Source organism: Stigmatopora argus, chromosome 17, assembly GCF_051989625.1.
Source record: "Stigmatopora argus isolate UIUO_Sarg chromosome 17, RoL_Sarg_1.0, whole genome shotgun sequence".
NCBI classification, from domain to species: domain Eukaryota; kingdom Metazoa; phylum Chordata; class Actinopteri; order Syngnathiformes; family Syngnathidae; genus Stigmatopora; species Stigmatopora argus.
Window position 1 is genome coordinate 10772905 of NC_135403.1, and position 13950 is coordinate 10786854.

General features: G+C 41.9%; 1 protein-coding gene across 1 annotated transcript in view; it reads right to left on the minus strand.

Moving 5' to 3' along the window:
- LOC144091535 (plexin domain-containing protein 2-like) overlaps positions 1-13950 on the minus strand; it is a 37332-nt gene that overhangs the window by 17556 nt on the left and 5826 nt on the right. Inside the window, exon 2 of the mRNA XM_077623951.1 lies at positions 2957-3198. Within this exon, the coding sequence (XP_077480077.1) occupies positions 2957-3198 (242 nt within the window). The remainder of the gene's footprint in view (positions 1-2956; positions 3199-13950) is intronic.

Genomic DNA, 13950 nt, shown 5'->3' on the forward strand with positions numbered 1-13950 from the left:
GGTTTGAGCTTAAATGCACAGCTGTAAGGCGTCTTATTAGGCCTGTAGGGGTTGAGGAAGCTTGTTGCTAATTTTGTACAGGAAACAGTAAAAGTAGCGACTTTAATTAAGCGGTGCTCCCATGTTTCTCTGTTGTGCAAAATCCCAAAATGTCAGCCTGGTTTTGAGGACTTGATCCTTTTGGTAGTCAGGTCTATCATGAGATCTAGACAATGTTTTAGGAACATGTCAACAAAGAGAAACTGGATTTATGCCAAATTCATCAACCCACGTGATCTTCTTCCAGCACCACCTTGCATTCTTGGCCTGTTCTGCAGCTGACGGGTAGCAATAATCATGAAAGATGGGAATTCCCCCCTCAAAAGTGCCTCCTGGTGAGTGGCCGCAGACATAGGATCTTGCCACTGTAAAGTACACCCCCATTACCACACATTAGAATGAGCCACACAATCAGGTCCCTGGTCGGACCCCACATACTCCAGTTTGCTTTTCCTGGCAAACTGTCCCGTCTGACATGGGTTAAAGCCTCAAGACAGGCTGCACATAGTGTAAATATGAGCAGCGGGGTGTGAAAATGAGGGTCGGGGAATGCACGCGACGGCTACGGGTGGAATATGTCTGTCTGGGTCCTTCTAAAGGGGTCTCCACCGGAGGCGTTGACATACTATGCAGTACGTATTTGGAAATGGAGGAGGGTGTAGAATGTAGCATCCAGCAGGGAGAGGACCGCGGCATGCGCTCTCCAGGTTTGCGTGTTTGTGTATTTATGCCGCTCGTCGAGCAGGAACACAAATGGTGACGGACAACTGCGAAGGGCTTTTTCAAGTACTTCGACAGGCAAGGTCAGCATGCCGCGTTGGCTTGTTCAATATGGATGCGAGCAGATGTTTAAATGGTGAAAATTGTTGCGCAGCCTTGGTGAGATTATACTTGGCGAATTTTTATTATGGGTGTAACTGTACATCAGCAAGCACTACCCGATATATATTTTTTAAAAATCTCATTATCACTACATGGATCATTTCATCCGGCATTTATTATCCTGGCGAGAGACGTTAGTTATGTTCAACTTTTATTTAATGAGGAAAAAAATCATTTCCATTAAAATGCCTCCTGTTAAGTCTGGCTTGATGATATCATGAAGCTTCCCAACTACATAACGAAACTGAGCAATTAGTTTCTTATTGTATACCATAACTTCAAATTGACCACAACCATAGAAACTCGGACATGTTGCATCATTCATCTGTCTAGTTTTATCACGGGTATGTGATATTTTATTATAATCATTAAAACTCAATGGGAAATTCTGCTAACACTATACAGTATAGTTGGGTGCCTACTATATTACGATTGTTTTCATTGTTTTTTGTTTGTTTCTACTAGAAAAGCTGTTGCTAAGTGAAACTGGCTTTGAGGCTCAATGTTATTTTGCTTGACAGCAGAGGGATTGTTTTGTAATCAATCTTAATCGGTTTGGGAAGTTGTCAATGGTGACTTTTATAGATTTTTAATGATCAATCTTTACGATTGTTTGACACAGTCACCAGCTGTGGAGTGTGTGGACCGATCTTTCCTTATTTACGAATCCTCGTGTTTGATCCATTTTCTTGTCTCCCACATTTTCAAGGAAGATGTTCAAAATCATCCTTGCTTGCGACACGTAGACCAGATAAAGTATTACTCTCTCAGCAATTCTGAGCAAGGAAACTGTCACTACGCAGTTGAATCCTGCTGACTCAGACTCAAAATTTCTTCTTCTTTCCATGTTGTTCGATGGCATCTTCCGAACATCTTGAATCGAGGTTAATGACCTGGAAAGCTCAATATTTCACAGCCTCCAGGCGCCAAGCCGTCTGCTGTCACGGTGCCGCCACAATTATAAACTCCCAATTCCAGGTGAGAGGCTTCCAAAGCGGACCAGGTGGCGCTGGTTAACCCAAACACAGCCTCCCACTGCTGCACAGAATCCATAAAAAAGATGGAGGGATTGCTTCACTGGTGTAAAGTGGCCATAAAGTTGATGAAGGGGAAAAGAGGAATAAGTGATCGATAACGGTGTTTCAGCAGGTCCAAACCAATTTTAACTTAGTGTTGAGCATTCTTTGAAATACTTGTACTTACAGACCATAAAAGGTGTGTGTCGATGTAGTATATGTAGGTGTATTTGACAATGTATACATAGTCTTTATATTCATATTTATTGTATGTACACCCTTTTAAAGGCTAAGTGTGTTTACAGAACGTAGACTTTAAAAGGGCTTTAAATGACAGTTTGGGGGCCTGTGTGTGTGTGCATGTGTATTTGGACATTTACACTTGACGATCAAAGCTTCCTCTTTCAATGGGAGACATGGGCTCATGAACCCGACAAGATTAAAAGCCGTTGAAAAAATATATATAATGAGCTGCCTCGAGCCCCTGAGTGAGGCCGGTGTCATTATGTACTGAATCACGTGGCCGTGGTACCTTTAATTTGCAAAGCCCCATAAACAGACCCCGACCATTAATCTCCAGTAGCTTCAGCAACTTCTTGTGCCTTACTTCGGTTAATATCCTGCTCTGCTGTTTGGTCCCAATTAAGGAACCCACCTCTCATCTAAAGTGGGGGAAAAAACAAGGTCCCCTAATCTTAATTTGGCCAACAATACTTATCCACACACTTTATTCGCAAACATCCAGAGCCATTTATAGTTGCTCCGGCAAACCAGGGAGTACTTTTCTTTTCACGGGGGAACTTTAATGGATACATTTTCTGTAAATGAGCTCCTCGTCAGGCCCCGTCAGCTTTTTAATGGTAATTGCTTAAAAGAGAACAATCATTAAACTTCATAAAAAAAACAATGTCCATGTGTTTGCATGGAGAGAATTCTTTCAGTCAGGTGATTGCTTAAATGTAAAAAAATGGCTATCCTCGCAAGCCTATGCAAGCAGTCATGCTGACATAGCCTCCTACCTCAATTTGTGAGTTGTTGCCAAAGTCCTCCGCTGAAATCAGGCCAGGAAAGCGCCCGGGTTCTTCCTCATCCTGCATTGGCTCTTCCTCCTCGCGATCATGTTCCTGACTAGCCCTGTTACTGTCCATGTTCCGTGGGCTGTTGGGAAGCCATCTCCTCCATCGGTGTGCATGTGTCTTTAAGTCCACGGCCACATCCTCATCCACCACTTGCCTACGGTCCACGTAAGAGTAAGGGACCCCTGAGAAAGAGGCAAGACATTTTATGGTTAATTGAAAAACCCTTGTTAAGAGTAATTGACCAAACCATACATCTTAAGCCAAAGAAAATGGCCGTTAATGCTGAACAAAGGCCCATAAAGCCAGATTGTACCGATTGCTGTTAATTTACTTCAATCCCTCTCACCTACACAGGCTACATGGAGAGCTAACAGTTAAAAAAAAGCACAATCCGTGTTGCTAACAACATAGGGATTTTTTTCCAACCCCCCGAGTGACAGCTTTTCAAAAAAGCAATTTCAATTCAGACATGAGCGGAATCATTTTTTCATTGTTTTCCGTACGACAAAAAAAGGAGCCCTGCGGAAGGATAGTCACTCGTGCCAGAGATTTCACTATGTTGGAATCTTTTGCCTGATGTGTCGGAAACATTTGCCAAGTGTGCTAAACACCACACGAAAAAAATAGGTCGGGTTAGTAAGAAATGTTTTCACTGATTCCACATTCACATCCACAAGACTGTAAAATTCTATTAGTGTTTTTAATTGGAAAAAGCGTAGGTAGGGAGGCGTAATCGGTTTAGTATGTTTGTAATATTGGCAATGTTCCCCATATGTATTAATTCTATTATATAATTTATTGCAAACCCCCAATTTATGGCTGATTGGCCACCAGAGGTCAGTTTGAGAACCAGTAAATTGCGTGTTGAAACTAACGATAGAAACGGAGCTTAGTAAAACCAAACAGCTGGTGGAGATGATGCTTATAGCGAAAAGGCAGAGAACATAGGAATGAGAGACAGGGATGATTAATGAACAAACTCCATTTAGGACCACAGAGAAATCCATGAATCTTGGCAGATTATGAAGATCTGACAAAACGATCATGACAAGACTATAAAATGAAAGGTCAGTTGCGCTGTCATTAAGTCAAATTTTCTTTCCCATATCCTAAAGTGATAAAGCCCACAATGGAAGTGAGCCCAGATACTTTATTATACTCTACATATGCATTACAACAGTCATATGTCTCCATGCATGTCGCGCACCGCAAAGCGCTGTTCTGTTAAACCCATCTTAAAGCGATCATTCATTGAAAGCACCTTCCTCAGTCATGTCCTAAAATTGCCTCGGTGAAAAATAATATAGTTCAGAATGTAAATATTCATCCAATCATGATGCCAAAACATGTTACTCCATCCTAAAAAAACGACTTCATTAAATAAAAAGACTTTAAATGTTAAACACTAGTCCCAGACCTGAATTTAAAATAGTCAAAACCAATGACTAGCGTTGGTAGCATTTTGTAGCTGGCCCATAAATAAATGATGGATAGATTCAAGCAAAAATGAAGTAGTAAACTACAAAAAGCTGAAAGTTCACTTAATATCCGTTTGTTGCATCCCATTTTTTTATGAATTTAACATGACTATACAAAAGGAAGGAATAAAGGCCTGTTTTAAAGCATCATCCTGCTTTCCTCAGGCCATGATGGAAAGCTGGCAAACAGCAGGTCATGAAAAGCTTCTTTCTACTGTAGTGGCTTTGAATAAATGACAGCATTTTTCCCAGCAAGTCACGCAGAGGGGTCACCCATGAGTCAGATTTGACAAAAAAAGGAGAACCTGTGTTTCTTTTTGATTTACTTACACAGTCTGTGGCATTTGTCATTCCTGTAAGACCACCAAGAAAGAGTTTAAAATAGCCCTAAGGCGCCATCTCAGTGTCCGATTGTTCCTCAGCTTGAGCGTGAAAGCAAATCTTTCCCTTTCTTACGTCTCCTTTCAGGGCCTCCAAATTTCTGTCAACGCGTCTGATTCACACAACGCAGCAGCCCACTGTAATTCCGTTGTACCTTAAACGTTCAAGGACATTTAGCAGCTCATAAACCTGCAAAGTAGAAGTCTCGCCTCGGTCCCCTTTTTCTCCCCTCATTTGTTTCCCACCTGACTCACCATCGCTGACGGAAACCTGACACAAAAGAAATAAGAAAGGTACGATTTGCTGCAAGGCGTCCAAAAAGAATAGAGCTTTTCCCAGCAGGAAAATACAAATGAGGCTGATGTAAGTGTTGCAGCCCTTTCTTTTCCGCTTTTGTGCTCTAGTTTATACTGAAAATTCCAACGCTTTAAGAAATAAAATTCAGTTCATCCATTTTCCGGTGTAAATTAAGCACTGTGACATCTATCGTTACACCTGTTGTGGCCTATTCAAATAAATCAGCACGCGTTCAAGTTCAAATATGAGGTGAGCAGAGATACTTCTGCTAGATAAATGACAAAAAGGTGGGCTTTTATAACATGCCACAGCTTGATTTTGTAATACACTCTCAGGCATAAAAGCCTACCCTATCTGAAGGCACGCCCATAAAGGGAAAGTTAAGGAACAGGTGAGGAGTGAAGTAACACCTGCACAAACCTCAAAATGTCTGAAGCAAGGTTAAAAAAAATGACAAAACAAAATTGATTTTAGTTTAGAACAGCACCTAAAAATAAAGCAGAACATTCGCATACGATTTTTAAAATGTACAGGAAAATTAAACAAACAGGTCGACAACACCCTGAAAACCAAATTTGAAGCAATATAAAAAATGTAGTAGTCATTCGCCTTAATCCTTTAATTGGGTCCGATTAACGGCACGTGCTCACTTTGCTTCACATGCTGAACATAGGCACTTTAAATTCATGGTGGTCTCTACACTAGCGTTTCTATTTTCACGGGCGATTAGTCACGTTTTGTCCCAGTCAAAACACTCCGCCATAGACCTCCTCGCGGCTTTAGATTGGAGCAGCAGATACAGGCTGCTGCTATTTCCTTGAGAAGAATACACTTGCGATGGATATCACAGACTACATATTTCATATTATGCAACATTCATCTCCAAAACAAGGTATAAGACAAAACGCCCATGAGAAAAGTGAACAGGATTTACCTCCGTCCAAAGTCTGGAGGTGGTCACTGCTGCATAATTTAAAGTACTCTCAACTCCCTGATATTATTTGACCAGTATTTCAGCAAGCATCCTAAGCAGGATTGGCAAACCATGTACCCCGTTTGAATGCTGTATCATCTTTCATTAAATCCAACACACGTTGCAATTTTCTCATAAAACAGTCGCGATATATCACTTCAACATACTTCCTTGCCAAGTATCACTATTTTCCTACAGATTAGAGAGACCACAAAAAACGAGCAAAAATAGGTGAGAAGAAGATAGATGCGAACAAGGGGAGTGTGCAGATAGCCGTTTTACCTTAGGTCGTAATCAGTAAAAAAAATGATCCCCATTCCTGCTTGACAGTTTTATCCCAGCTGTGAAGTTTTTAATAATTCACAAAGGATTTCTTTGTCATCTGCATGATTTATAGTAATGTCAAGCAGTTCTCTGAAGCAAGCCAATATGTTAGATAGAAACTGAAGCAGGCAGATGGGCTGGAGGGGTAGCCCGCTGTCACCACTGCGGCTTTTTCCATGTAATTGGTGGTTAGCTACTTGGTCAGTGCAGGAAAATGATCATGTTCAGGGAAAAACACCAAGCAAATGGTCAAAAGAGGAAGTGTTCATGGCCTGGATCACAGCCTTTTAGGAATTTAGGATTCCAGTCAGGCACGTTGTCTTTCTCCTATGTCAGAAGATTGAGCGATTGACTGCAGGACCATGAAGCGCTACTGTTGGCTGAGCTCCATTTTTCTACTCTAAGCCTTACAATTCGGCTTTAACGTACCAAAGCAATGTATTATTGGACACTGTGCTTGCTCTATAAGTGATTATTCTTTGTGCTACCCACAAACTGGGGGAGATATGACTCTTTTCTTGAAGGTCACGGGCTAACTGAGCTCAAAAATGGCATTAAGACAGGACAGCGACGGCTATTGCTCAGTCAGACTTAAATCATTCCGTGAAATGCACACACCCACACAGTCACACATTTATGCTCTCACTGTTCCCACAGTCTACTTAGAGCTATTGCTTAACAGAGTCGAAAACGACCTCGGACGCTTAACCATAAAAGAGAACTGATTGATTCTCATGAGAATGAAGTGATACACCCCCAAAAAATAGTTGCTCACAAATTTTACCATGTTCTCCAAAACAAAAACTCTCCATCTTGCCTTTTTCCTCACATTCAATTGTGGCATAGTAAATTGCCGAAGTGAACATCTTTATTCCCGTACATTTTGTCCCCTGCCTGACACTTTGGTGTGTTTCACTGATCAGCCTTTTTCACATTTGCATCCCTCTAATTGGAATCGATTCGAGCGGTGTCACGGAGACCGTCAGCGTGCAAACATAGCTTTTACTTGTTCTGTTCTGCAGTTGGGGATTAATTGACCAGCCAGTATATTAACGCTGTGCTTTCTGGCACTTCTGCTTCTCGACCGAGGGGGATACGAGCCTTGGGGTGGGGGCCCGAGGCTTATCCATCAGCAGTGTGCAGCCTCTGAGCTCTCCAGCTTGCCAAATGTGTCCACACTCCAGTTTGTAGTTAAGTCGAGTGGAACGCACTCAGACGGTTCCAGCTACTTTCCCAGAGGTCATTGCATTTCCCCTATTGCTGCTATCCCATTATGAGTCACAACTGGGGTACAAACACAGTGGGAGGGTCTTTCACCAGAGAGGACAGGAGATGCATTCAAATGCCAGGTGGAAATGAGGCTTCGGAGTAGACGGTCTCAGTCGACATGAATCCAGGCCAACAACCAGGTGCGCTGTGTGTCATCAGCTCCTCACCAGGTGTGCTTTTCTTTCTGGGAATCAGCCAGGGCGAAAGCATTATGAACTTGCGCAAACCCCCCAGCTCTTTTTTTTCCCTGTGTGTAACGATATTCCTCGTGGCTCACTTTGCAAATGTTGTTTTTCTTTTTATGCCCCTCTAATACCTCGCAATTTGCAGCATATAACCTTCACTCCACTGACAGAAACAGTAGGAGTGCAGTTTTGTCCCCCGAGGGAGGCACAATCCGCACTAATGCACCCCATTAGTTATTTTGAGAGTACTAGACTTGAACTCTATAAGAGACTCCCACGCAGGTTCATGGGTTCAAGTTCTGACAACAATGATAACCTAGACATTATGTATGACTATTATAAGAACCATTTTCTTGGGGGGCAGGGGCTCAGTCAGTAGGGACGTAACTTGATTCATTTGATGCCAACTTTGGACTGAAGATTGAAGTTCACAAGTCAAAGTCCAGGACTAATTGAAGTGTCAGCCATGCAGAACAATAAGGACACCCTCGAGAGACACTGTAGTAACCCGAAGTTGTTCTCAAAGACAATGCATTATGAACCAGAGAACTGTGAGGTACTAGAGTTGCAACCACCAGAACATTACACAGACAGCAATTATGTTGAGTGACGTAATGATGAAGACACCGCGCTGCCTTATGAGCCTCATCATGGGCACGCTGAGTCTTCAATGAAAAGTGACAGCTGAGGAGCTCTTTGACAAACAACCTAAGAGACACCACACTGGAATGCAAATGAGCTTGTTCTCAAAAACACGTTTTTGTTCATCCCCTTCATACTCAAACATTCAGTGTTGATGAGTGTAAGCCGGTCGGTCCCTCAGCCGGTGACGATGAAGGAGGGGAAGAGAAGCAAGCTTTGTTGGCATTGCCGTACAGAGATAGATGCCGCTTGGCAGTTTCAGGCTCCACTTACAAACCATCCAGATTTTCCCAGGGGGGAGGGCGACGGAAGGCTGAAAACTAAGGCTGCCTTTGCATTGGCTTTGAATCAACAAAGCCCCCTTAATCAGCCTGTTAGTGTTTCATACTCCCGTGTACTTGGGGCTTTGCTGGTTTAGACTAAAGAATCAAAGAAATATACATTGATATTGTTACTTTTACTTACAACTTTGGTCAATAATTCTTCATCCAAAGTCCCTAACGCTTCCTTATCAACGGTGGCTTTCAGCATCCAGTTGTTGGGACAATTTGTCATGTTCTTCCCCAATGTCTCTGCCATGATTCCAGGCAGTATGCCATCAGCACCCATCAACCCCCTCAAGTTGTCTCCGAGCCCCCATTGATTAAACTCATGGACTCCGGAGACAAAAGACAGCATGAGGAAGGAAAGATGAGGCAGAATTCAGACAGTCACATATTTTTAGAGGAAATGCTTACAGCCAACAATAAAAAGCACTATAAAAGAAGGCGATAAATGGAATTTTCCCTGAAGCCATTGTTGTAATGCATTTTCAATTGAAAAAAACAAATACAGTATAAATGTCAATTTTAAGCAACAACAGTAAATAAATCCACAACTAAAAGCAGTAATTCTCACCCATCAAGACCCCTCAACAACAAGTTACAACCCGAATCAAAGGTAATTTTTAACTCCTCAAATTTATTGAAATTATACCCTTGCATTTTGTCAAAGGCCCATGACCTACCAAAAACAGGTCTTTGAGGTCAGGAAGCATACAATGCTGTCGATTGTCATCTGGCATTCAACAAGACTGGTCATGCTGATGTTTTTTTCTGAAGTTTGTCTGGGAAGTCATCTCACAAAGATGATATGATTTGGGATTTACTATCAGATACATTTTTCACTCACCCTTTCATAGTGGCAAATAATATCAAGTATAAATGCAGTTTTTTGTAATCAGTTGTGAAAGTTAATAAGGCGTGGATAAGGAATAATAGTTCCATTCATTCTAGTGAGACAATCATCATCACCCTTACCACCATGTGGCTTATGATAAAATAAAACAAGTTTCACACCCTTGTAATAGGAGACACGTCATCGTTCGATTTGCCGAGACTTGTCCTCGCTGCACAAAGTGAGCAACGCAGAGGAAACCCCCCAAAATAACACCTCTGGCTCTTTTGGCGGCGCTTGTGAAGACACTTGAGTCGCACGCTCCTCTGTCGTTCCCTCTAATCAAACTCTCCCCTGCCATGTTTATGACGCTGTCTGTCCGTGCTCCACGTTTAATCCTGCTTCAACACGTCCAGCTCCTTGCTTTTTTTCAGCGAACTAGATAACTGTGATCAGCACACTCGCCCTGCTGCATTTCTGCTCAAATTCTCTTGTTTTGAGTGACAAGCATACATCGGTTATCATAAATCAAGGCTGATAAACGGTGGATGCTGGATTCAATATAAAATGCAGACACACACTCAGACGCCAGACTGTTGAGTGTTGTTACACTCTGTCCTTGTTGGGTAATTGGCCGACACACTTAAATGTAAGCCAAATGATTCACTGTCGACACATTCAGGCAGAGTATATGGTGCGCAGAGACAACAGACGCTGTGCAAGTCAGCGGCTGACAGTTAATAAACATTGACCCATTTTGCACGGGAAAAATGCCTTTAATACCTTCAGCATGATAGTCTGTCAAGGAAGAAAGCTTTTTATTATTTTTGACTGAGAGTGGTAAAATCTTTTTCTCATGGTTCCATTAGAAGAGGGCTGAGTGCCCAGTAAAACCCAGTAAAAGTAGGAATGGGCACTGATCAAAATCTATTTTATTGTTTCTAGCGGGTTGCGCACGTACTAGTTTCTAAGAACCCTCAACTGTTTTTTTTAAATAAAACCCAACACAGCAGAAGTTCAATATAATCGCCAAATATGTGCCTACTGTTCAACCAACATAGCAGACTACACATAAAATGATGTATCCGTCAACAATACGTCTTCACATCTTATCTATAATGACACACCATCTGTACTATTCACTACGACAATAAATGACCAAGGTGGCGATACAATATGGGCTCAGGGAAAAATAAATTTAGACTAACAAAAGCCCAAAGTCCCATCAGGACATGAAGACGTGAAGGGATAAAGACGATCCTCTTACGGGGAATTGACTAGAAGCGGCTGGCACATGATAAAATTTTTACTGTGCCCCGCAAGCAGATTTTGTGCGATAATTTTTACACAGCTTGACAATTAACTTTGACCTTTAAAGCTCCCATCCCATAATAAATGTGCCGGTGTGTGATATTATTCTAAAAGTGAATGGCAAGAATTCATGTCTAATCGTTAGTTAGGTAAAAAAGGGCAAGGAACAAGTCATGATTTCTGCTTTTACAATTTCATTGAATCTGGGCCAAGTGAATGAGATCCATCTTATTGAGGTCTGCAGATAGTACGTTTTTTGTTTAGATCGGTTAATTATTAGAATGTGTGCACCCCTCCTCCAGCTCCTTTTCCGATAAATGGTCACAATCCTGCTGGTAAAGTGTTGTTGTCGAACACCAGCTGTTCACCTGGCAATTTGCTCTCCATTATTCCCTTTCGTCCATCGTCAGCTTGACAAGGCCGGACTTGTTTATGTCTTCAAGGCAGATGTGCAGTTCCACCTGCTATTCCCATCTCCCCTTCCTCTGATTCCGTTCTTTCGTAGAAATTACACAGTGGACAGGCGCTAGAGAAGCCAGTTTCCAGCAAGTGTTTCATTTTCTACAAGCTCAAACAGTTGATCAAATAAGCAGTCAAAGTTAATCAATGGTCACCTCGTTCAATGGAAACAAGAAGGTTTCGTATGCACTTTATGGTGAAGCTTTAAATCTCATTGTACTTGTATCATGACAATAAAGCCATTCAATCCATGTGGCATCAAATCAGATAAGCTAGGACACCACTAGGTCTTATAGTGAAGAAATACTCTATGTGCCTTGGAAACTGGCTCCATCACTCAATTATAGCCAATCCAATCTGCACCAAAGAGGTCAGATAAGGTCGCGGGGCCCTTATATTGCCTGCCTATCAAAGGTGGCTGCCGCCTCATCACGAGTGCTACCTGTCATGTCCGAACAACAATTCTGTCACTGCAAATCTGCTAGGGGTTGTTTAAATCTGCACCCGAATCACGGCAGCTGTCAGGCATGGCGGATGATTTAACTGGCTATACGACAGCCAGACACACCCTGTGGTTCTCAGCATGCTCGTGCAGAGCTTTGGCCACCTGTGAAAGACAACTGCAGTTTTATCTGCCCTCAAACCTTTGAACACCTTTTTAATTTGTCCTCGCACTCATGAGCCTAAATGGCTAAACCATGAGGAGAAGCTGTCATGAGCCCATTCATTTGTTCAGTTGTCTCCATTGAAAGCCCCTTATTGGCCCAGGCTTTTTTGTTTGCAAACTGGCCGCGCTGTTTGCCCGAGGCTTCCTGGCGAGCGCTGCCTTTGGCTGCCGGCCGACACTGCCCGCTCCAATGTGTTTATCGCCCTGGACATGCAGGAAACGGCACGGGGAGGTCAGTTCTAGTTCTTTAGTTAATATTTGCGCCCAGCGTTTAAGGGCGCTCATCAAAAAGAGTTCTAATCATGTAAGATTTAACTTTAAATGACAGATAATTACAGACTGAATAGTGATAGAGATGAAGAAATTAGATTGCTAAAGCTCAACAGAAGTCAGTTTATTGCATCACAGATGTCAAATTAGATCCCGGTGGGTGTTAATTTATGTTTGGATTCACCACAGTTGGCGGGGTGCGAGTTGCAAATGCGATGGTGCAGAGGGCCAGAGGCCATTTGGGTGAATGGTGAGCTGGCAAGACTTTTAATCGATAACTCCACAGGCCTGCTTTCGATCATTTGGACAGTGAAATTAAACCACTCTTTCATCGTCAATAAAATGATCCTGCAAAAATATTCCATACACAGTCGTTAATTAAAAAATAAAACCTCTACCATTTGTTGGCAGTCACATCATAGTCTTATTTAATGACCTTTATACCATGGTGTGGATAGTATACCAACTTAATGAGAGGAAGTGGTTATAGAAAATGGATGGATGGACAATTACGCACTTATTTTTCTTGCTGTCGAAAAAGAGCATTGGAGATTGAGTGGAAAGGAAAGGCCTTTAAATGTGAGTTAATTAGTACGTCATTATGCTTTCAGGAACTGACAAACGGGCTCTACAAATAAGCAATTCCATTGCTTACAAAGGCTGTTTATTACATTGTTCAGATGGTGCACTGTAAATCATGTTAAAACTCTAAACAAGGGGGGGGGGGAATTATTATCCGATGCTGTTAAGTTGAGGGTTAGCATGTTCTTACGGACTTATTTGCCCGTGGCAAAAATGAAAATGGTCGAGCTCGGAACTGAACAAGATATATTGATACTTGAGTCGTATTAAAATGCTTTTACAAGTGCTGTAGGCAAATTTAGAGCATGTGGGTAAAAGTCTCAGGAGAATTATAGGGGTATAGTATTATAGGGGACATTACTGAGGTTCTTCAACACAATTGAGGATAACATGATAGCCAGGCTTGCTGGCAAGAGATAATTATGCATATTTGAAAGAGGTTGCTGATCTATTAGAGCCTTGATGGTTATCTTCTGTACTCTTTGGATGTGAAAAGAAACCAGATTTGAACATAGTTTATGGTGTAAATGAATCCATACCTGCTGAACTAAAGTCCTGCAGATAAGATTTGTCGCAAGCCAGGAATAAATGACTTATGGGATTAACACCCAGTCAATGCTAATCACTCAGGAGTGAACACAAAACAGGGGTATTTTCTCTTCTTGACCAATCCAGGCTGTCCTGTAACATCCAAGACTTGGTTTTGAGACCAAAATTATTGGCTTTCTCTTGTTCTTGACTCCCAATAGTGTTGGAATCTGCGAATTTCAGTTTCGGTCTTAGCCTCGAATTATATTAGTTTTCAGCACAACAACTTACTGGCAATGTGTTTTATGCAGTTTCCTAAAGTTTTGTTGGGTATGGCTACACCGCCCTAAATAAAAATCAATAAATGAATCTGGTGAAACTCCAAAAATGACACATTAAGGTGAGTCATTAGA